The following is a 24,650-nucleotide window of genomic DNA, read 5'->3' as shown; positions in this document are numbered from 1 at the left end:
ATAGGGCATGGGTCTGATTGACTTTTTTGATGGGCTGTTTGTCTAGATGATGTGGAGCCAATTTGGTCTCACTGGGTGAAATGCCCTAGGAGGAGTTCATTCAAATAGCAGGCCTGAAAATGGCAAAAATTGACACTTTCAATTGAAGATGCTGGACTTCCTGTAGGGTTTGGAGTATGGCTCCAAGAGACTTTTTTGTATGTCTTAGGATGTTACATGAGTGTGCAAAATTTCAGAGCTGTAGATAAAATGTAACTCAGGGGCTAGCTAAAAAACATGGTATATTATGATATTTAAAGCTGCCAGTAGGGGGCGCTCTAACGTTTATGGACTTTATGCATATCAATGTGTTCAGGGCAGGAGGCTTATCAAATAGATGAGGATTTTGTAAGGAATGGTGAAAGATATTTCATGTATTTCAGAGCAAAACTAATTCTGTGGACGGTCATACAAATTTTCATTTGCTTCTGTAGGGGGCGCTATTGCGCCTACAGTCTTGAATCTGTAGTTATGGATTCAGCCTGGGTGTGTACATGAGTGATTAAATTTTCAGCCTGATCAGACAAAGCATGTGCGAACAAGTGCACAAACAATTTTGGTGGTGAGGGAGAAAAACAAAGGCCAAATTTAATGGCCTGGTGTGACAAGGCCGTTTAATATTTTGTAAAGATTTCCACAATATTTGATGGGCTACTTGTGTAGATGATCTGGAGCCAATTTGGTGTCAGTGGGTGAAATGCCCTAGGACGAGTTCGTTCAAATAGCAGGCGTGGAAATCGCAAAAATTGACACCTTCAATTGAAGATGGCCGACTTCCTGTAGGGTTTGGGGTATGGGTCCAAGAGACTTTTTTGTACGTCTTAGTATGTTACATGAGCCTGTACATTTTCATACATGTAGATAAAACGTAGCTCCGGGGCTACTCAAAAAACATGCTATTTTAAGATATTCCGAGCTGCCACTAGGCGGCGCTCTAACGTTTATGGACTTTATGCATATGAATGTGTTCAGGGCAGCATGCTTATCACACCACTGAAGTTTGAGCCAGATTGGGCAAGTTGGCTTTGAGTTACAGCCATTTTTGTGTTCATGGCGAATCATCGAACTTTGCCGTCCCATAAGGGTCACGCCCTTTTGTCAAAAAGTCACAGTTTTGAAAACACAGTAAGTCCAACTTCTTAAGGCTTTCCAGGTGAAATTTGAGATGGTTCTGCTAAACCACCTTGGAGCTGGACCTCCAAGTGTAAAATATGACATTTCCTGTTCCCACTAGGTGGCGCTGCGACTGATATTAAATATTGTCATATGTATGTGTTCAGGGGGGCACCCTCATCCTACTGGAGAAGTTTGATGCACATTGGATCATGTAGGTATGAATGAGAGGCAATCAAAATTTCATGGCGAATGATCAAAGTTCAAAGGGGCATAAGGACCCCTCCCCCTTGGCAAAAACTCACCATTTTCGAGATTTAGATTCCCCTGGGGGTGTAGGTTAGACAAACCAAATATGAAGATGATAACATCTAAAACCTCTGAGTTATTAGAAAAAGCGTGAGGGCTGCAAATCGCCAAATTTGCATAATTAATTCAAAATGGCGGACTTCCTGTTGGGTTTAGGGCATGGCTCCAAGAGGATTTTTTGTGCGCCTGGACATGATATACATGTGTATGAAGTTTCATTCATGTACGTGAAACACAGCGGTGGGGCTCCAGTTTAGGGGGCGCTAGCGAGCCATTTGGGCGCGCCCTTGCCCGAGCCCATTAAAATACTTAAATTTTCACCAGGTGTGACGCATGTGCAAAGTTTCATGAGTTTTTGAATATGATAAAGCCCCCAAAAAGCCAATTCATTTGCCTGAATAATAATAATAAAATAAAAAAATAATAAAAATAATAATAAAAAAAAAAAAAAAAAAAAAAAAAAATAATAAACGAAGCAATTACAATAGGGCCTTCGCACAGTTCGTGCTCGGGCCCTAATAATAATAATAAACGAAGCAATTACAATAGGGCCTTCGCACAGTTCGTGCTCGGGCCCTAAAAATAATTAAAGCCGCAAGCGGCGTTTTACGGCCCTCGCTGCCTGCGCTACAGCCAAACCCAGCGCGAGCCGCAAGTGAGCCCCCGCGAACCCCCAGCGAGCCACCTACGAGCTCCGCAAATCTCCAGCCAGCCACCTGCGAGCCCCGCAAACCCCACTGCATGCCGCCTGAGAGCCGCTGCTCCTGCAACCTGCGACCTGCCTTCCCTGCGAACAACCTGCCCTGCAAACAGCCTGCAACCCACCTGCGAGCCACCTGAGATCCGCCTTCAAGCTGTCAGAGAGCCACCTGTTCTGCCAAATGGAATCCCCACTGGCAAAAGATGAAAATCTTGGCAAGGATGGACATGATAACACTGTTGAATCTATCTATTTGACTGTTGCGAAGTTTTCGACCTTTTTTCATGCATTTCAGAAAATCTAAATGTGATTCCCACCATCTAATGCTTTTGTTCCATCTGTAGGGGGCACTAGTGCACTTGTTGCTCTGAATACACAAATCTAAATTAAGTCTTGTCCAGTACATAAGGGAAAGGAAATTGCAAGCAAAGTGCAGAAAGAGTGCGTGAGTGATTGCGCAATACGTGTGACAAGGTTGTGGTTTCTCCATAGTGACATCATCTTGACATTGGGGTGGTGGTCACGGTTGCAGCGTGCAAAATAGGGCATAGGTCTGATTGACTTTTCTGATCAGGAGTATCTGAAGAACATGTAAAAAAATTTTCATGCATTTCAAAGAAACCAATGCGGTGGACCTCCATACAAAATTGCAGTTTCTTCTGCAGGGGGCGCTATTGCAGCAATCGCCATTGTTTGTCCACTTATGGATTCAGTGTAGGTGTGTTCATAAATGATTCTATTTTGGGGCAGATCGGGCAAAGCACGTGCGATTGATGACAGGAAAGAGGACGGGAATTTTTGGTCAAACGAACGCCAAATTCAGGGGCCTCATGTGACAAGCCCGTTGAATTGAATACGAAGCCTTCGATAACTTTGGATGCCCTATGTCTCTAGATGATGCAGAGCCATTTTGGTGTTAGCGCGTCAAATGCCCTAGGAGAAGTTCGAGCAAATTTGAGGTGTCCAACAGTGCAAAATTGGCAAAAACAGAATTTTAAGCCAAGCTAGCGGATTTCCTGTGGGAATGTGGGCATGGGTCTCATTGACTTTTTTGATCGTGCTGGGGTACAGAATGTTTGTCTCGAATTGCATGCATGTCTGAGAAAGTAAATTGTTGGCTCCCCATATAAACGCAACGCACATTTGCAGTGTGGTGGCGCGTGTGGCGTGCAAAATTGGGCATAGGTCTGATTGCCTTTTCTGACCAGGAGGATCTGAAGATTGTGTAAAAAAATTTTCATGCATACCAGAGAAACTAATTTTGTGGACCCCCATACAAATTTTCATTTTGTTCTGTAGGGGGCGCTATGGCATCAATCGACGTGGTTTCTGCACTTATGGATTCAGTGTAGGTGTGTTCATAAATGATTCCAGTTTGGGGCAGATTGGGCAAAGCATGTGCGATTGATGGCAGGAAAGAGGACCGGAATTTTTGGTCAAACGAAGGCCAACTTCAGGGGCCTAGTGTGACAAGACCATTGAATTGAATACGAAGCCTTCGATAACTTTAGATGCCCTATGTCTCTAAATGATGCTGAGCCATTTTGGTGTTTGTGGGTCAAATGCTCTAGGAGAAGTTCGCGCAAATACAAGGTGAGCGAAATTGCTGACTCGGCGAAAGCCAAATTTCAAGTCAACCTGGTGGATTTCCTGTGGGTCATGGAGGGGTGCCTCAAGAGGATTTATTGTTTGTCCAGACATGCTCTATGTGTGACGAGAATTTCATGACTCTAGGGCAAACTTGAATTTGGCCTCACCCATAAGGGCCCCGAAAAATGAAATTTCCAGGGGGCGCTGTGGAGCCGTGTTTTGGAGTTAGTTTGTGGCGACATTAAAATACGTAATTTTTCGCCAGACCTGACCACCATGCAAAAAATGGTGACTTTTCGTGCACATTCAGGGGGTCAAAATTGGGTTCAAAGAGAGAGAAAGTATAATAATAATAATAATAATAATAATAATAATAAAGAATAATGGAGAATTCGAGCAAAAACAATTAGGCGTTTTCCCAGTCACCCCGACGCATACCTTTTCGGAAACGTCTCGACCTGACCCACGTCCCTATGAGGTCGGGGGTCACTGGCGACCGCGTCCCATGCGACCGTGGGGATTTTAACGCATTTTGGGGTATGTGGCATAGTGAATCCAATAGGCTCCTCGCCGAGACTTCGTCGGCTCGGGCCTAATAAATAATAATAAAGAATTAAAGCCGCAAGCGGCGTTTTACGGCCCTCGCTGCCCGCGCGACCGCCAAACCCAGCGCGAGCCGCAAGTGAGCCCCCGCGAACCCCCAGCGAGCCACCTACGAGCTCCGCAAATCTCCAGCCAGCCACCTGCGAGCCCCGCAAACCCCACTGCATGCCGCCTGAGAGCCGCTGCTCCTGCAACCTGCGACCTGCCTTCCCTGCGAACATCCTGCCCTGCAAACAGCCTGCAACCCACCTGCGAGCCACCTGAGATCCCCCTTCAAGCTGTCAGAGAGCCAACTGTTCTGCCAAATGTAATCCCCACTGGCAAAAGATGAAAATCTTGGCAAGGATGGACATGATAACACCGTTGAATCTATCTATTTGACTGTGGTGAAGTTTTCTACCTTTTTTCATGCATTTCAGAAAACCTAAATGTGATTCCCACCATCTAATGCTTTTGTTCCATCTGTAGGGGGCACTAGTGCACTTGTTGCTCTGAATCCACAAATCTAAATGAAGTCTTGTACAGTACATAAGGGAAAGGAAAATGCAAGCAAAGTGCAGAAAGAGTGCGTGAGTGATTGCGCAATACGTGTGACAAGGTTGTGGTTTCTCCATAATGATGTCATCTTGACATTGGGGTGGTGGTCACGGCTGCAGCGTGCAAAATAGGGCATAGGTCTGATTGACTTTTCTGATCAGGAGTATCTGACGAACATGTAAAAAAATTTTCATGCATTTCAAAGAAACCAATGCGGTGGACCTCCATACAAAATTTCAGTTTCTTCTGCAGGGGGCGCTATTGCAGCAATCGCCATTGTTTCTCCACTTATGGATTCAGTGTAGGTGTGTTCATAAATTATTCCATTTTGGGGCAGATCGGGCAAAGCACGTGCGATTGATGACAGGAAAGAGTACGGGAATTTTTGGTCAAACGACCGCCAAAGTCAGGGGCCTCATGTGACAAGCCCGTTGAATTGAATACGAAGCCTTCGATAACTTTGGATGCCCTATGTCTCTAGATGATGCTGAGCCATTTTGGTGTTAGCGCGTCAAATGCCCTAGGAGAAGTTCGAGCAAATATGAGGTGTCCAACAGTGCAAAATTGGCAAAAACAGAATTTCAAGCCAAGCTAGCGGATTTCCTGTGGAAATGTGGGCATGGGTCTCATTGACTTTTTTGATCGTGCTGGGGTACAGAATGTTTGTCTCGAATTGCATGCATGTGTGAGAACGTAAATTGTTGGCTCCCCATATAAACGCAATGCACATTTGCGGTGTGGTGGCGCGTGTGGCGTGCAAAATTGGGCATAGGTCTGATTGCCTTTTCTGACCAGGAGGATCTGAAGATTGTTTACAAAAATTTTCATGCATACCAGAGAAACTAATTTTGTGGACCCCCATACAAATTTTCATTTTGTTCTGTAGGGGGCGCTATGGCATCAATCGACGTGGTTTCTGCACTTATGGATTCAGTGTAGGTGTGTTCATAAATAATTCCATTTTGGGGCAGATCGGGCAAAGCATGTGCGATTGATGGCAGGAAAGAGGACCGGAATTTTTGGTCAAACGAAGGCCAACTTCAGGGGCCTAGTGTGACAAGACCATTGAATTGAATACGAAGCCTTCGATAACTTTAGATGCCCTATGTCTCTAAATGATGCTGAGCCATTTTGGTGTTTGTGGGTCAAATGCTCTAGGAGAAGTTCGCGCAAATGCAAGGTGAGCGAAATTGCTGACTCGGCGAAAGCCAAATTTCAAGTCAACCTGGTGGATTTCCTGTGGGTCATGGAGGGGTGCCTCAAGAGGATTTATTGTTTGTCCAGCCATGCTCTATGTGTGACGAGAATTTCATGACTCTAGGGCAAACTTGAATTTGGCCTCTCCCATAAGGGCACCGAAAAATGAAATTTCCAGGGGGCGCTGTGGAGCCGTGTTTTGGAGTTAGTTTGTGGCGACATTAAAGTACGTAATTTTTCGCCAGACCTGACCACCATGCAAAAAATGGTGACTTTTCGCGCATGTTCAGGGGGTCAAATTTAGGTTCAAAGAGAGAGAAAGTATAATAATAATAAAGAAAAATAATAATAATAATAAAGAATAATGGAGAATTCGAGCAAAAACAATTAGGCGTTTTCCCAGTCACCCCGACGCATACCTTTTCGGAAACGTCTCGACCTGACCCATGTCCCTATGAGGTCAGGGGTCACTGGCGACCGCGTCCCATGCGACCGTGGGGATTTTAACGCATTTTGGGGTATGTGGCATAGTGAATCCAATAGGCTCCTCGCCGAGACTTCGTCGGCTCGGGCCTAATAAACGAAGCAATTACAATAGGGCCTTCGCACAGTTCGTGCTCGGGCCCTAAAAATCCGTGTAAAATACCGAATGGAAAGGTGTCAGCTTTAACCTTTCTAATTTAACCTATCTATTATCTCTTATCTCATCTTATTGTATCTTAAATGATTGTATCTTTCATTAAAAATGCCTTCTGTCATTGCTGGATGCACTTAGGGTATCATTTCTTGGCACCATCCCATGGATGCTGCAGAATCTCATCTGGGGCTGACAGATCTCATGGTTCTTGTCCTCCACCTGTTTTAGTCTTTTTCACATTAACTTTGATTCCAAACTTTTTTTTTAAAATTTGAGCCACTGTGAGTTTCTCAGGGAAATGATATTTAGCACTCTGTCACTGAACAGTCATCACTACTGTGGAAACACTCCAGTGGAAAGTTGCACCTCTTCTGGCTTCTCCTTGGACCTCAGACACTATTATCCAATTTTCTCTACTCAGACTTTCCTCCTTACCTCTCGCCTGAGAGGTGCTGGTTTCTCTAATACAACATCATGACCACTTTCTCCACTTCACCTAGATGTAAACATGTTCCCTTGTATAGAGAAATGGGACCGTAGCAATATGTAAATAGTATGCAAATTGTATGGAGATTGCACACGGCTGTTGGTTCTGAATGAGTCTGATTTACTAACATGCACACACCGTAGTAAGAACAAAATAGGCCCGTTTCATAAATCTAATAGTAATTTTTCATGCAAACTCAGTTTTTGCACAGGTTAAAAATTTTACAAATGTTAGTAAATGAGGCCCAGTGTCTTTTTTCCCCTGTACATTTATGTAGCTGTGCACTGTGAATTCGCCCTGGCGGCGTGTCTCAGGGAGGACATTCAGGAAATAAAATGAAGTGTGAGCTCTATAATATAAAACAGAACTAATGTATCCTCGTGTATGACGTTTCAAGCACATCTGCTCTTCATCAGACAATGAAACACAGGGTGGCGCCGTCTTAAATCACCTGTGCTCGAAACATCATACACTAGATACAATAAATAAGCATACTGGAGTTCTGCAGTGTGCGGACGTGGTGGTGAAGGTGTGCGTGGATTGTGTCCTGTGTTATTTTGGAGCCATTTTGAGTTTTCTCTCTACAGATTTTTCTTTCTGCAATCTCATCCCGTTCCTCAAAATGAAATTCAGGTTTAACAGTCACCACATTCTGACATTACAAAAACAAAGTGCAAGCATTTAGAAGAGTGCGGAGGTGCAAAAGGAGATGGCCTTGAAGTTAAATTAGCCAAGTTCAAATCAGGTATGGTTAATGATTTCTTAATTTGTTATTTATTTATTTTTGTAGGAGCACTGGAACCTAGTAGCAGTAATAAATTGTAATTTTAAAGCACAATTCAAAACAAAAAGTACACAAATAGACTTTTTTCTGAGAAAATTCAGGGCTAAAGTTAATTTGAAAAAGTCCTTTAAAAAGGGTGAGATTTTACTGAAGATTCTATAAGCAGATTTCAGTCGACTCAAATCAAACAGACACACATTTTCCTCTAAACTTTCCTCCAGTGCTAATTTAGATTTTATTTTTATTTAGCTTTTAGACATCTGACTCTTTAATTTGACCTGGCTCCACAATCATTTTGGCTAGAGTGACTTAGCTTTCTAATAATTACACAGAAAAATCATCCGCACAAAAGTCTTTTTTTTTTTTTTTGGGTGGCTATTTTTATAATCAGCAGTCTGCGTGCTCTGAGCCTCGAAAAAAGTCATCTGGTGTCTTGTTCCTTGCCAGCAGCAGGTTGCTCTCGGACCTTCTTGAGCCCAACACCCACTCTGCATCAACACACAGCTGTGTCTCCTTGGAGATTTAAATAGGCCTTGGGGGGGTGGGGTGGGGGGGTGTTTACATCTCATTACAGCATCAACCTCTTGGCGCTAACTAGTTCCCGCTGCTGTCCACCATTATCAGTGCTGAGCCAGCTCAGTAATAGCTGTAGTCGAATGGAGTGTTAGCACTCACTGCAGCACTTTCTCATTTTTTGCCGTCTCCTCCCCGTTCGCTGCGCCTCTCGGCTCTGCCGGATCGGTGCGCACAAGGGCAGACACGCCTCATTGCATGAGCTTTTTCAAACAAAGCTTGTTTCCATGGTGACCACCTTTCCCCTCTTCTTGTGCTACTTTTATGGCAGCAGAGCACATAATATATCTGCAGTCAGTTATTCCATCCCCAGCAGTCCCAGCCGGGGGTGAATTATATGTCATGATTTTATATTTATTTATTTTTAAACCTATAAAGTGTTTGTTACCCATTTAGAAAATATACATGCTCATTATGTATCACGTGTATTAAAACCTGCCTGGATCTGCTTAAAAACAGGAATAAAAACAGCTGACCGCTGAGATGTACATCCCTGCTGCTGCTCAACCTCTTCTGTTCGTCTCTCTCTCTTTTTTTTTTTTGTCATCTACAGAAGATTTTTCTTTTTTCTCTCCCTCACAGATTTTCTTGAAATGATGTGTTCCCTAGGGGGCGTTTTAGCTCTGTTGGCTATCTGTGGATAGTTAAGGTGTTGGAACACTGAGATCTTTTTCACATGTTCTTATATACGGCATTGCTAGAATCAGTCCATCTAGTTGCCTCTTAAGGCCATTTTTCTTCTTTTATTTTGTCATAAAAAGTGCTTTGTCTTCTGAATTTGTATGCTATTCATACAGACAGATATGGCAGTTATCTGACTCATATATATTTCTTCTCCAGTAGCTTAATCAACCTTGATGTGACAGTTAAACCTGTGCCTTCACGGGATTATCCAATTCTCTTACAGTAACACTTATAATGTATTATAATTATTTACAAGCTGCAACATCCCTGGTTCAACTCCAGCTGAGGGCTTAAATTGCACGTCATTCCCTTCTTTGCCCCCATATGCCCCGCTGCCTGTCTCCACGTGAAGTCTAATAATAGTAAAATGCCTTCACCCACCCACCCCCAGAAAAGCTGCTGGCGTTTAACAGCTGAAACAAAAATAGAAAACACTGTCAACCCCTGCAATAGCGCACAAAGCCTCACTTTTAATGACAGCCAGCGCATTAGAAGATTGTCAGCACAGAGGCATTCTTCACTACCTATCCACATCCAGTAATTAGCTGTAAGGATTTCTCTTTACTGGAGCTCAGCATATATTGAACGAGACGCTAATGGATGGAGCATCACCGCCTCTGCAGCTGCTGCAAACAAAGGGTTACATAGTCAGCCGCAGTCTAAAAATAGACTGTTGCTCTCACCTGCCTCTGCACAGGCCTCTGTGGATCTCACTCTTAAGCTTCTGCACGTGAGCTAAAAATAACCCTCTTTGTGGAAACACACACACACTTGCTCTCGGTACATTCTGTGCTTCTCCCCAGTGACAGAACGCAATCTCTCACTGTTAAAGACATATGCAAAAAAAAAGGCTCGGATAAGACGTCGATCGCAAATAATTTGCTTTTCTGTAACACGCCGTGGAAGTCGTGATTGAAATTGTACACATTGCTCACAGCATGATCACATTCTCTCACTTGAGAGGACATGTACGCACAGTGCTGCAACTACAATAACACAAAATATCTGCAGCAAACAAGTTAAATGGGTTTAATACTACTACTAATACTCCTCCGATGGTACCTAACGAGAAGCAAGTACAGAAAATTTGATGAAGCATCAGCGTTGCTGCTGCCATCATTGGAAACATTTTTTAAAATGTGTTCTGTTGGTGATGTTTGTTTTTGAAGGATTACGTCTCTTGCAGCTCTGAGGTGTTTGAAGCAGAGAGGGATGCGTTTACAGAGCTTACAGCTGAAATGATTCGTGGCGTCACATTGGTCAGATGAAAGCAATCCCATATGCTTTAATGTGATTATCGTGTACTTTGGGTCTGAGGCAACACAGCATTTAATTAGGAAGGGGTCATTTTTCTGTGACCGCCTCATCCTAAGCTGGTGTCATTACCGCCATTAAAAAGGGCTTCACTGACACAGCTTATTGCAGGATGGTGATAATTAGGAATAAAGTGTTAGAAGTCACACCCAGTGGACAAGATGGTATTTGGTAAAACAAGACCCATTTGCTTTTTGAGCTTCATCATGTCTAACACAGCACACTTACATTCATACAATACCTGTAGCTCTCTGCATTATCTATCTATCTATCTATCTATCTATCTATCTATCTATCTATCTATCTATCTATCTATCTATCTATCTATCTATCTATCTGTCTATCTGTCTATCTATCTATCTATCTATCTATCTATCTATCTATGCACATATACAATGTGTACCATGTTTTCTCCTTGTTTTTCTTTTTTCCTAGGAAAAAACCGCCACCATGGCGTCACCCCTTGGTTTAGACGCCACAAGTTTCAAAATTAACATTTTGACCGTCACCACGTCATTTTTGTGAAGCCAGAATAACCTTATGCTAAAGTCACATTAAAGAAAACAGCGGTTGGAGACCACAGCATGACCAAAATTACTGCAGCCATGTGCAGTGAACGTGCAGGCTCGTTATGTTGGAAATGGTTCCTTCGAAGATACTGTTGGGAGCAGGTTTGCGACCATTCAGTCAGTCACCGTCTTCAAAGCGACTTTGGTGCATCGAGGCAGTGATGAAACGGCAGTAAGATAGTCTGCTATCAATTTGCGACTGAATGGGGTCAACTTGACTACTACATGCAATCAGTTTGTCATAATACAGTCATCAGCTGGCATAAATTGGCAAAAAAAAAAAAGTGAATCTGTTGCTGTGTACACAGAAATTCACATTAAACAGAAATTTACATTAACTATTTACAATCAGCGTCCAGCCAGAATCTCAGAGCTCTGAAACAGAAAAGGGTGTAAATGTCACACACTCTCTTGCGCTTCATCTGTGCTGAGCTTATTTATGATATCTGTAGTGTGACTCGCTCCTAAAGTCGCTGTGAGCAATCTGGTTTACTGTAGGAAGGTGCCCTCAGCCCAGCGGATAAAATCTTTGAATCAGTGTGTAACAAAGTGTCCATAAATATCTGATATCGGTCAGCCCGGTGGAGACAATTTGTCCGGCCACTTTCCTCAAGAGCTGCTGTTTGCAGATGGACGGGTAGCGATGAGGATAGAAGCTGCAAGTTTTGATTAACCCTAACGCAGAGTTTTTGTTGCCTAATACCATGTGGAGCACTGAACTTAAATCCCAGTTTTCAGCTGTCACAGCGCTGTGCTTTGTATGCCCAACCTTTCATCCCTGCTCTAGCAAAAGGATGAAGAACTTTCTGGAATAAAATACATGCTGGTACTGCATCGAAGCTGGGCAGCATTTTCCCTTTTAACAAATACAGCATATGTACATGCTTCTATTGCCAGATGTAGATTTGTTTGACAAAATTGTTGCAGTTATTCATTTTATGACAGTGAGTTTAACCACAGCGCCATGCAAAGATAAAGTGTAATCAGTCTGAACAATCATTTTTAGGTAGGATCTGTTTAAACATGCATTGTTTGGCAAAGCCACGAAAATAGCACAGAACATGACTGTACCTTATGTTCTGTGCTTTAAACATGCTCCCAGCAGCACTCATCGCTGTAATACACCTCTGCCTTTCTGCTGTCACCGAGAGTCAAGCTCATTGTTAGTCATCAAAATACTGAATAGACGCAGGTTAGAAAACAAACAAAGAAAAAATATTTGCGCCTTATAAAAATGCCGGTGCAAAGGCCTGCTCCTGGACACATGATAACAAAAGAATAGACCTCTCTATTTGTATGCGTGGACATGAATAATATTGCTTTTTTCTGTGGCTCTAGCTTTCATAAACACATGCCCTTTTAACATTTGTTTGAGTGGCCAATTCACAGCTCACCTTTGGACACATAGGAATGTGGGTGAAATCAGTCCATACATCCATCTAACCTCACATCTCCTCTCCCCAGGTTTTTCAGCCTGGGAAATAAAGGCCAAGCTGTCTGTTATTGAAGAAGGGGGGGGGCAGGCAGGTGAAATGGATTGGGAATTAGAAGTAGAGATGTTCCACGGTGGCCACAGCTCAGCACACAGTTTGTTATTAAAAGCTTTGTAATAGGCTAGATTAGTCTCTAGATATGGTCTAATCTTTGAAAGACTCCACAATCAAATCAGTGGACGAAGAAGGTGGTAGGAGTAGGAAGGAGAGCTTGCTCTGTTAATGCTCTTCTGCCTCAGGAAAACACAGTTTCAGGGGTTGATGTAGTCTTGGTTCCACATATAACTACTGTGCTGTGGTCTTGCTTATAATGTCCGTTTTCTTTTTTTAAAGGCTGGATTAGCCAGAATGTGCAGAAAAACATTTTAGGAAAAGGTCAACAAGAAGAAAATCTGCTGTTTCTACTTGGTTTCTATTCAAATAAACATGGTTATATTTGCAATGAACAAACAATATAAAATCTCAATTTAAAATTTTAAAGCTTTGTTTTAAAGGAAATCTCGTAGACCAAATGTTACGCACTGGATGAGACAAATGATGTCAAGATTTCCACTAGAAAGAATAGCGTATATGTTGAAGGGGTGTGTGAAAAGGTGGGGAAATACTCTTCCCCCCAGTTTTGCAGGAGATGTGGAACGGAGAGTCAGTCACTGTGGACGGTTGTAAACCACGCAGAGCGGATGTGGCGAATGTGGATAGAAGTGTTGAATATGAAACCATTTACACTTTTCACTGCTGTAATGCTAAATGTTTGAGTCATTTTGTTTTTTCTGTAAATGCATTTCTTTCCGTATTACTGTTTGAAGTGTCGATTTAAATGTTACCGTCTGTCTTTTAGTAATTACATGAAGAAAACCAGTTGCAGACTCTGCCAGACTGTGCCCTCCAATTTATCAACCATTTTCATTGTGCGACATGGTATTTTTAGATGTAGTGTGTCATGTGTGCTTTTGAAGATGACTGAATGAAACGCAGTGCCCATTTGAAGGTGGGACTTCAGTCAGTGACATAAACCTAGTGCCACTAATCTTCAAAGGCGGGTGTATTTGTGGTGCAGCAAGAGCAGCTTTCCTTATTGTCTTGGTTTTGAAGTCGTAATTGTTATTTAATTTGTGTTACGCTTTGTTGTGTGAAACAATAATTGCATTGCTTTCTCTCCTCCACCTTAATTTGATGCATGTGTGTTTCTGGACACACCCACAGGTTTTTTTTCCCCTCTTATTGTAGTTTAATTTATGACTAGAAATCTGAAAGACAGGAGAGGCAGCAGGTCACAGGTAATGATACCTTCCCTGTGTTAGCTACAGTATGACCTCAAGTCAGTTGTTTTAAAGGGTGCTCTCACACACAATTTCTTTTTTGAAAGGTGCTATGTAAATAAGATTTTACTTACTTACTTAATAAGCTACCATTTAATTTGTCAGTGATGGGAGAAAACACAAGAAACTGCTCACCAGCGCTGCCTATCTTTGTGTCATTGCATCAGAGAGCTGCTGTGGCCTCTGAACCAGAATCCAGAGATGACCCTATCAATCGATAAATGGATCCATTGTGCATTTCCTGTCAAACTGAGTGGAGAAAAAAAAGCAAAGCAAACATGGCCTCAGCTTTACTTTATCTATGCTGGTTCCTGTGGAAGTTCCTTTGAAAAATAGTTCTGCGATAAGCTGGAGGATTACCTACTTTCAGACAAATCTTTTACCAGCAGCACTCACAAAACCCTTTAAAGTGTATTGAATTTTACTGTGGTACAAGTTGTAGTAAGTGGTAATACAATTTGGCAACACTCTAAAACAGGCAGGAAGCAACATTGTAACACTGGTCTTTTTAATCTCTGTTGTAGTCTCCATCGGCAGTTGAGAAAAATATGTGGGTTTGTAGATGCAGACAAATCAGCGTCTTCCATACAGCTATTTGCAACTATGGCAACCTGCTAGTGACCAAAGCAATTGCAAGGAGGTTTTTGGTACAGCATTGTATACGTCTTTGCAACCGCTCACCAAACCAGTCTCTGGGCCTGTGAGACTGGGGCCTTAGGTAAACAGATCTGTCTGTAAGCACAAAAGCCCCACCCACCTGCAGTTCAAATCTTATGTTTTTGAGGGGCATCTAATCAGAAGAAGGTTAGCTTAAAGGAAGGAAGTGAGCTAAAATCAATCATTTGATTTTGTGAGTGTATGATATACACTTTGTAAATAAAGTATCGTGTAAATAAGGATTCTTTTGAACTGTAAATAATGCAATGCTACTTAAAAATATTGAGCTGGAAATTAGCATCAAAAGTCCGCTTTAAAAGTTCTATCTTTTGCATATACATTGTTTTCAAAGGACAAATCATAAGTTAGAGAAAATGCAAGGCAGACTCACAGTTGGTGTAAGCCTCCTGCTAGGATTCAAAGCACTTCATGGCAAAGAAAGAATGGATCCAAATGATCTCTCCATCTTTGAATAGAGGGCCAGAATAATGTAGGGATAATTAGAAGTGGTCTTGTGGGTCACTGCAGGAATGGTCTCAGTCTAGTTTCTGAATCCTGCATGTGACATTTGAAGTAACCTCAGGCAAAGATGAGTCTGGCTTTTGTTAATAAATAACTTAGAAACACCCACAGTATAGACGAGGAAACTTGCACCAGAGGGTGTTTGCTCAGACTAGATAAATAATTCAGCACTTGCCAAACCACACAAAGGCAGGTTGCATTGACTGCCATCAAGCTGAGGTGTATGCAAGCTTTTCCACTGAGATCTGTTGAGGGATACTGAAGAAATGGGTCTTGTAAGTTCATAAAGTATATAGTTAACAGTAGTGTGTATTTTTGGTGTTAACTACAGAACCCTTTCCTGAGCAGACAAGTGCTACTTCAAAAGGCTTCATGTATTTTTTTGACATTTTTTCTTTTTTAAAATTATGTTTTCATTGTTTTGTTGCAGCAAAAAGGTGTTTGAGATTTTTTTGTCATGTTTGTCTTCTCTTTTGTAGTATTTACATCCTAATTACAATTTAAAATGGTCAAATTTAGTTACAGTGCAAAGTATTTCTTAGAAGTTGCATCACTAACCAATAACATGCTGTCTTGACCCCAAACACAACATCAATCCAGAGTTCTGCTGTGTCCTAGCTTGATTTTTTTTGTTACATTATTGACTTTAAGTGAGCCCTCCTCTGCTCAGTTTTAGTCCTGTTATTCCTCTTCTTCTTGTTCCAGCTGCTCCCTTCAGTGGTTGCTACAGCAAATCATCTCCTCATCCTCCTCTGTTACACCAACCCTTTTCATATCCTCCTTCACTACATCCATAAAGCTTCTGAGGTCTTCCTGTTTTCCTTCTGATTGGCCAGTCCATCTTCAACATCCTTTGTCCAGTATATCCACTGTTCCTCCTCTGCACATGTCCAAACCATCTCAGCCTTGCCTCTCTGACTTTGTCTCCAAAACGCTCAACCTGAGCTGTCCTTCTGATATACTCATTTCTAATCTTGTCTATTCTGGTCACTCCCAATGAAAATCTTAACTATTCTGCTCTTCTTTCTGTCTTTTTGTCAGTGCCACCGTCTTGATAATCATCTCCAACCGTTCCACCCTGCCTGCACTCTTCACCTTTCACCTCTCGTTCACTGTCTGTTGCTTTGGATGGTTGACCCCAGGTGTTTAAACTCATCTACCTTCACTATTTCTACTTCTTGCATGTTCACCTTTTCACTTTCATTCCTCTTCTCTCCAGAGCATACCTCCACCTTTCCAGGTTCTTTTCCACCTGCTCCCAACTCTCTCTACAGATCACAATGTCGTCTGCAAACGTCATAGTCCATGGAGACTCCTGCCTGCCCATAACCCTCGCTCTGTCCAGCACCCTTGCAAACAAGAACCCTCCTTCTTGAACCCATCTTTCACTCCTACTGCACACCTCACCACTGTCTCTGATTTCATGCATGTCCTGCACCACCCTCACATACTTCTCTGCCACTCCTGGCTTCCTCATCCAGTACCACAGTTCCTCTCTTGGCACCCTGTCGAATGCTTTCTCTGAATCTACAGCAACACAGTGCAACTCCTTCTCTGTACTTCTCCGTCAGCACACTCAAACATTGCATCTGTAGTGCTCTTTCTCAGCATGAAGCCATACTGCTGCTGACTTATCATCACCTGTCTTCTTAATCTAGCTTCAGCAACTCTTTCCCATGTCTTCATGGTATTGCTCGTTAACGTTATCCCTCTGTAGTTACTACAGTTCTGCACGTCACCCTTGTTCTTGAAAATTGGTACCAATACACTTCTCCATTCCTCAGGCATCCTCTCATTCTCCAGGATTGTGTTAAGTAATCTGGTTAAAAAGTCCTGTACCCTCTTTCCTGGAAACTTCCCTCTCTCTACAGGTATGTCATCTGGAACAACTGATGTTCTACTCTGCATTGTCTTCATAGTTGCCCTGACTTCCCATACCTGCTGCACATCCTTTCCAGCTCAGTCTCTCTGCCTTGCCAGTTGACACAAGTCCTTTTCTCTTTCCTTAATGTCCAGCCTCACATACAGCTTACTATAAGCTTTTTTCTTTTCCGTTGCCACTTCTCTCTTTGCCCTGCACCTGACTCCTGCCTACTTTCTTCATCTCCCTGACTTTCCTGTTCCACAAAGGAGAAAGCATTTTATTTTATTTTTTAATTAAAGAACATGCCAATTTCACCATTTCTTCCTCGCCTTCAATGACTTCATATCAGTGAACTGAAGTCAGTGTAGAGTATTCAGGAAAATGTCAAGAGGATTAAAGGTCACTCAGCAAAGTAGATGGAAAGATTTTTGAATTTGGAGACCTCGTGTAACAGTTTAGAGCAAGATTGTGCTGAGCCTGCTAGTGTGTTAGCCATACAGTAGATAATTAAAAGCCCTGCAGATAATTACTATATCACCAAGTTTCTGGAACCATGTATTTTTTAAACTTGTGTGTTGGTGAATTTTACTGTTCCACTTACTAGAATTTCTAGGCCTTTATTGTTTCTTTTGTGGCTAATTTCACACCCAATGTGATTTGTATTTTAAGGTAACTTAGTATTTATCATTCCAAAACAAAATTTGCATCTATGTTTGTATGTTCCTACATCTCATATAAGGATTCCAGGGTTAGGGTTAGGGTTAGGGTTAGGGCACTGCGATGCGCATTCATAAAGCCAATAGAAACAAACAAACAAAAAAAAAAAATCAGCGAGTGAATGCAAAAAAAAAAAAAAAATGATGAAGCACAGCTAACAGCACAGCCTAAGTTTTGATCAGCACAGTGTGTATTTTACGTACTTTCTGTGTGAAGGGGCCATAAAATTAATAACAGCGACGCCCATTTTTATATTTACTTGTTCACACAGCAGCCAGACTAGCTATTAAAGGTTACCTCTGACTGCTGTGTGAATGTTATAATAAAATAGAAACAGCTTACATAAACAACATAAGGGGTCATTTTCTGGGAGAAGGCAGTCTTAAAATTTTCCTATGAAATGCATAATTTTTTTCTGCTGCGATACATCAAGTAGTTAAAAAAAAAAAGCCATCTCTTCCAACTTGTTGTATAATTAATCACAACTATTTGCATTGCTTTACTTTGGATACCACTGAACCTGGAGTCATTCTAATGCAACATTGTGAACTCATACTTTCTCACAGGAGGCAGCTAAATAGTCCAGATATGGCAGAAAGGGGAAGTAATGTGACCTCGCTGCTTTTGACCCTGTTCATCAACAATAAAAGTACTCATTAGTTCAAGAATTTTAACTTTTAATACTTGAGCATGCCCAACACTTAATATTAGCTCAAACATCAGCTGTGAGCAGTTTGAACTCCATAATGTCATTCATGCTTTTTTAAACTTAGTTTTAAAGTTTCAAATGACAGTTATGTAAGTGTCATTCCCAGAGTCATAAACTGTTAGAATTTCCTTTTGGCGAGTCAAAAATTATATAAGCAAAAGCATGCATTGCTAAGTGCTTCTCCCATTTCCTGTTACAGGATGGCCATTCAGGTGGACAAGTTTGACTTTGAGAGTCTGCCACAGCCGGACCAGGAGACTGTTCGCTTCAGTAACCCCAAACAGCTGGAGGAGGAGCGACAGCATGCCCAAGGCTGCCAGATCAACAGCAAGCTGGGCATCTGTTGGAGCATTATATCCTTTCAGTGGTTTCGTGTACTGTAAAGCCTCTTTAGAGGACTCAACCAGAACTGAGTAGTTACAAAGACTGTGAAATACCCTATATCATTTAAAGGTACTGTAATAATCCCCTATAGTTGTGGTCATGGTCACGGTCACACAGATGTTGTCAGCATTCCTTCAACTGTTGTTGTTTGTTGACATCAGTTAGCTTAGTGAGCACATCTGGACCCTTCATCTGGAGGACTACTGGCCAGTATGCAACATTTTTTGCCTGCATTAGCAGATGGAGAAGCGTATGGCAAAGCACTCACTACCCTGACACTGTGAAGTCAGGGTAGTGAGGAATCTTAAGGAATCTAACTGTGATAATACATCCAGTGTAATGAAACACTTTGCCAAAGCTCCTATTTTGTTGTCCATCAGAGGTTAGCATGCTTCCTTCGTGAGGCTTAACTTGAAAAGTAACCACTTCTAGTTTTTCAAAGTGTGCTTGCATAGCATGTGGATAAAACACAACCAAGAATGGTTGTCAGTGACCTACAGTATTGGATCCTGATACCACAGTACAGAGTATTTGCATTCAAACGAAAAAGAGTATGTTAGGCAAAGTTAATGTTCTAGCTCATGTGTTTTGTATCTTTTGTTCTCCAAGCTGAAGATGTTTTTAAATTAGCACATAGAGAAGACTAACCCCAAATCAAAGGTTCTATTCAAACAGTTAGTGACTTTTAACAATGAAGTCTCCAACCTGACATCTTGAAGTGGTCTTTGAAGAATAAGGACTGTAGAGATGAAAGTAAAGCCTGAGAAAGCAGAGACGAACAATACCCCAGCAGCTGAGTTACATAAAAGAAAATCTTGAAGGATTCTTGATGTGGAAAAAATTGAATTTTAGGCACAAGTAGATAACCTTTTTGAGTAGTGTACCGACTAAGTACTGACTGCTAATCATCTCTTGCTACCTTGGTACTGCATTTCCTGTTTTTAAGTTCTGTTTAGAAAGGATCCAAATTCAGACATTTTTCAGGGAGATAACAATAAAAGAAAACTTGAGTCCAGAACTAGTGACTATAAATTTTAGAAACATGGAAAACCGAAGGTTGTTGAAGAGCTGATTAAAGAAACTAACTGAAGCTACTCAGATAGTTTAATAATGGTGAGGAGAGCACACAAAGTAAAAACACTAGGAGGAACAGATAACAAGGAATGGGTGAAATGACTCAGGGCTGGCTATTCAATCACAAAGGTGGGACTTCAAAGCCAGCAAGACATCCAAAGACACAAGGAAATAATACTTTCAAAATAAAGAACAAAGTTGTACAGTGAATATATAAGGCTCAATAAATTAATGACCAAAATCTGACCAACATTAGTCCACACGACTTTCCACATCCAGACTGGAGTGTCCAGTATGTTGTGACATGACATGAGGGAAAATGGTAGTTGGAACCTGTGGCATGACCAAAATTATTCCTAGCATGTGCATTGAACTTGTGATTTCATTGCCTTTGAAATGTTTGCTTCGAAGACAGGGACCAGGCCTGTGATCGCTCACAGTTGGTCGCTGTCTTCAAAGCGACTTTGATGAGTCAAGACAGAGATAAATCAATGGTAAGATGGACTCGGTCTGCTGTCCCATTTTTTTAGTCTAGTGCGACTGAGCCATTCACGTTATTTTTTTTCCCTTGTTTTATAGACAGACTATCCGTCACATTTTCACCAAAATCTTGCATCTGAAGGAGGGTCATCTTCCAATCCAAATATCTTTCTTACAGTTTAAACATATTTAGTTCCTTTCTGCCACAACTGTATGGCAGCAGAGCTTGAGAGGCCAGCATATAGTCAGCTGTTGGATTTATGTTTAGTACCTTGTATCAGCTCATCACTCACTAGTTGGCAATACCAGTGCACCTATTTAAGAGCTGCAGATTGTTAGTGAGCATGGTAAGCAATTAATGACTTTAGCAGCTTCTATGCAGGAATGAAAAAAAAGACAAATACACCGGCTCAAATTAAATTAAAGGAACACTTTGAAAACACATCAGCTCTCAATTGAGAAAAAAAACATCATGCTGGATATCTATACTGATATGGACTGGGTAATGTGTTAGCAGTGAAAGGGCATCACTGAGCTCCTGGACAGCCTGAGGTGCATCCTGGCAGCGTCAGATGGACTGAAACATACTGCCCTAGAGGCATTCTATTGGATTTAGGTCAGGCAAGCATGGGACCCAGTAAATGGTATCAATTCCTTCATCCTTCAGGACCATCCTACATACTCGCGCCACATAAGGCCGAGCATTGTCGTGTACCAGGAGGAACCCAGGACCCACCGACCTAATGGCAGTCATGGTGACATTCACATCAGTGGCCTGCTGGAGGTCATTTTGTAGGGCTCTGGTAGTGCTCATCCTGTTCCTCCTTGCACAAAGGAACAGATACTGGTTCTACTGATAGGTTGAGTGGTTTTCTGCAGCCCTGATCAGCTTTCCTAAAGTAACTATCTGTCCCCTGTAATCTCCTCCATGCTTTTGAGACTGCTGGGAGACGCAGCAAAGCTTCTGCCAGTGGCACGTATTGACATGCCATCTTGGAGGAGTTCTACCTGTGCAACCTCTGTAGGGTCCAGGTATCACCTCATTGTACCAGGAGTGACACTGACCCTAGCCAAATGCAAAACTAGCAAAAAGATGAGGAGGGGAAAAAAAAATCAGTGGCCTCCACCTGTAAATCCATTTCTGTTGTGGGGGTTGTCTCATTTTTGCCCCTCTAGTGCATCTGTTGTTAATTTCATTAACATTCAGCAGCTGAAACTGATTAACAACCCCCTCTGCTACTTAACTGACCAGATCAATATCCCAGGAGTTTAATTGACTTGATGCTATACTCTGATTAAAAAGTTTTCCTTTAATTTTTTTGAGCGGCATAGCATTTTATCCAATTTAGAACATGCCATTACCATTGTTATTTATGAATTTCTTTTAAAGGTGAATAGTTTGCAGACGTATGATATAGTACTCAGGATGGTATCAACAGATGATTGGGCCAATAAGAACAGGCCAGAAAAATAAAAGGATTTAGGGGATTTGCAGTGTTGATCTAATTGAAAATGAGGTACAACACAGTCTCTCGCGTGGAAAATTAAACCAGAAATTAAAAATATGACATTTTAGTCTTGTAACCTTCATTGTGGGTGCCTTGTGTTTATTTAAAAAAAAATAAAAAAAAATGACTCATTAGGATACAGTAGAAATTCTGTTGAGTCGCTTACTAATACAGCATTGGTGGAACTATACCACAGATGTCACATTATGTCATCAAGTCAAACCTTGATTTTATAATTTTCTGCACACTGAGACATTTCTGTGACTCAGCTGCTGAAGTCGTTGGAATAGTACAATGTAAATTCTGCTTCAGGGTAGATTTTCCCTTTTTACAGTATGAAAAATAGAGAAATCTAAAATCTGATTACTCTGCATGTCACACTTGGAAGCTACTCACTTGGCCTTGAGCAAATAACAGTCACTTTAATTTGTAATTTATGAGCTCCCTACAGTATTACTCTTGGTTTGTTGGTGTTTCATAGTGATTTACTCATAGAGAATGACTTTGCCATATGCACTACAGGCACCATACAAAATGGAAGAGATAAAACGCAAATGCTTTATGTGTGTCTTCCCCTTGAGGAGGTCGTAGACGAGTTCATGAATCATCCTTCAATGCACAGTGTGGATTTTCACCTCCCGATGGCCACCTTAACCAGCTCTGAATATGTAGTCTGTAGTCACTTACTGTTATTCTCTACAATAATGTATTTATCATATCAATGAAAAATTTATATTTGCCTTTTTAAAACAAAGTGCTTCACAAAGGGAATAAAATACCCAGGTCCTAATAAAATTTGTGTGAAGCATTAAAACTGGGTCACCAGCTAAGACCGAGTAGTTTACAGCAGTTCTCAGGTGAAGAGTTCACAGTTTCCAGTCACAAATGCAGGGCATGAGGTGAGGAGTGAGAGCAGGCGCATGCTCATCAATTTGTTCAGCATTCATTTGGTTCTGCATCGTAAATGAGTGAGAATGTTAATATGGATTTCTGTCCCGACTTGCCTTAGGGACAACATCGAATGGAAACCACTTGAACTATCTTGTGTTCCAGCATTGGGCTGTCTCAGAGAATATGAAAGTTCAAGAGTTTGGTTTTTTTTTTTCTTTTGGGAACAAGCCCAAGGTGCATAATGGGCTTGTTCCCAATGCAATATTAAATCATTGCATGTCTATGCAATGATTTAATAATAGCAGCATCACTGAAAATGGTCCAGAGGTACCCAAGGAGATGATTTTAAATGGAAAATTGCCAAGTAATCCTTTAAATTTTTATTGACTTGTTCTCAGACCTGTTTGGTTATACCTGATGCATGCATACCGTCGTGAAAAACTAAGTACACCCTTTGAGTCAGTAGCTTTGTAATTGTTTTCTTTATGACTTTATCATAAAGATGAATTTTGGCCTCCTTTCAATTTGGAGGAGAATTAAAAGAAGCCAGTTGAGGTGGTTCAGGCATGTCCTACCGGGAGGAGGCCCAGGGGTAGACCCAGGACACGCTGGAGAGTCTATATCTGTCGGTTGGCCTTGGTTTTCATCCAGATAAGCTGCAGGTGGTCGCTGGACAGAGGGAGCTCTGGATTTCTCTGTTAAGGCAGCACAACCGGTCACGGAAAAGTGGAAGAAGATGGATGGATGGATGGAATTTTGGCTTTTTTTTTTTTTTTTGCAGTGCTTGGGGACATTTGTTTATGTCCTGCCGCAGCATTTCAGTCAGGTTGAGGTCTGTACTTTGTAACTCCATGATTCAAGTCTTTTTCAGTCATCCTGTTGTAGATCTGGTGTGCTTGGGATCATTGTCAAGACTGAATTTGAGCCAACCTTTAGCTGTCAGACAGATGGCCTCACACATGACTCTAGAATATTTTGGTATGCTGCGGAGTTCATGGCCAACTCAGTGACTGCAAGATGCCCAGTTCCTACAGCTGCAAAACAAACCCAAATCATCACCCCTCCTCCGCCATGCTTGACAGTATAAGGTTTTTATGTTGATATGCTGTGTTTGTTTTTTTCCATGGCGCTGTAGATGTGGACTGCATTGTGTCCTGTGAAACCTTTCTTTTTTGACACAACTTTACATTTACATTTAATAGAATGAGGAAGGTTATTACAAAGTTTTTTGGCCTCCATCACAAACAATGATGATCCTCAATTCTGGGTATTACTGGAAACCAATGGGATGAGGCAAGAAATAGGTAATGTGCTGCTAGTGATGAGGTATTTTTTACAGCCTAGCTGCTGCCTTTTGGACCAGATGAAATAGGCTAGAGACATCCAAGTCACTGTAGTCTGAACAAACAACATAGTAGTAGGTTCATATGCTTGGCTGCTAGTAGTAATTCAATTCTTGCAATATTTGTCAACTGAACCAAGTATAAAGTTCAAAATTTGGTTTAAAAGAATACCAAGATTTGTGTAGGAGGTGTAAATTTTAAGTCAGATTGGCTTGAAAGGATACCAGACCAGTTTAGGACTAGTTTTAAATTGTGATGGATCACCTTCAATGCACAGCTGTACTCCTTAGGCAGGCTTTTCAGGCTGTTTCTATAAGAAGCTACTGAAAAGCCACTAGTTTACAACCAGAACAAGACAGATAGGTTCACAAATTAACAGCTTAAAAGTCACTCTTAAAGCTCAAAGTAGGGTGAACTAATTTTCCAAGCAACACTCTAGGTGCCTTTTTATTTCAAATATGTAATACAAGTGTGAAATTGTGAAGAACTATCCAAATTAATCTGGGCAATGAATAGAAAGTACCAAACCGTAAATGACTGTTGACAATAATTA

General features: G+C 41.5%; 1 protein-coding gene across 1 annotated transcript in view; it reads left to right on the top strand.

The window, feature by feature from the left end:
* The window catches only part of trappc9 (trafficking protein particle complex subunit 9), a 244,221-nt gene that overhangs the window by 153,346 nt on the left and 66,225 nt on the right, over positions 1 to 24,650 (top strand). The window contains 1 exon segment of the mRNA XM_030741516.1: positions 18,617 to 18,770. Within this exon segment, the coding sequence (XP_030597376.1) occupies positions 18,617 to 18,770 (154 nt within the window).

The sequence above is a fragment of the Archocentrus centrarchus genome, chromosome 11 (assembly GCF_007364275.1).
Source record: "Archocentrus centrarchus isolate MPI-CPG fArcCen1 chromosome 11, fArcCen1, whole genome shotgun sequence".
NCBI classification, from domain to species: Eukaryota; Metazoa; Chordata; class Actinopteri; order Cichliformes; family Cichlidae; genus Archocentrus; species Archocentrus centrarchus.
This window is presented reverse-complemented; position numbering and strand designations above follow the sequence as displayed.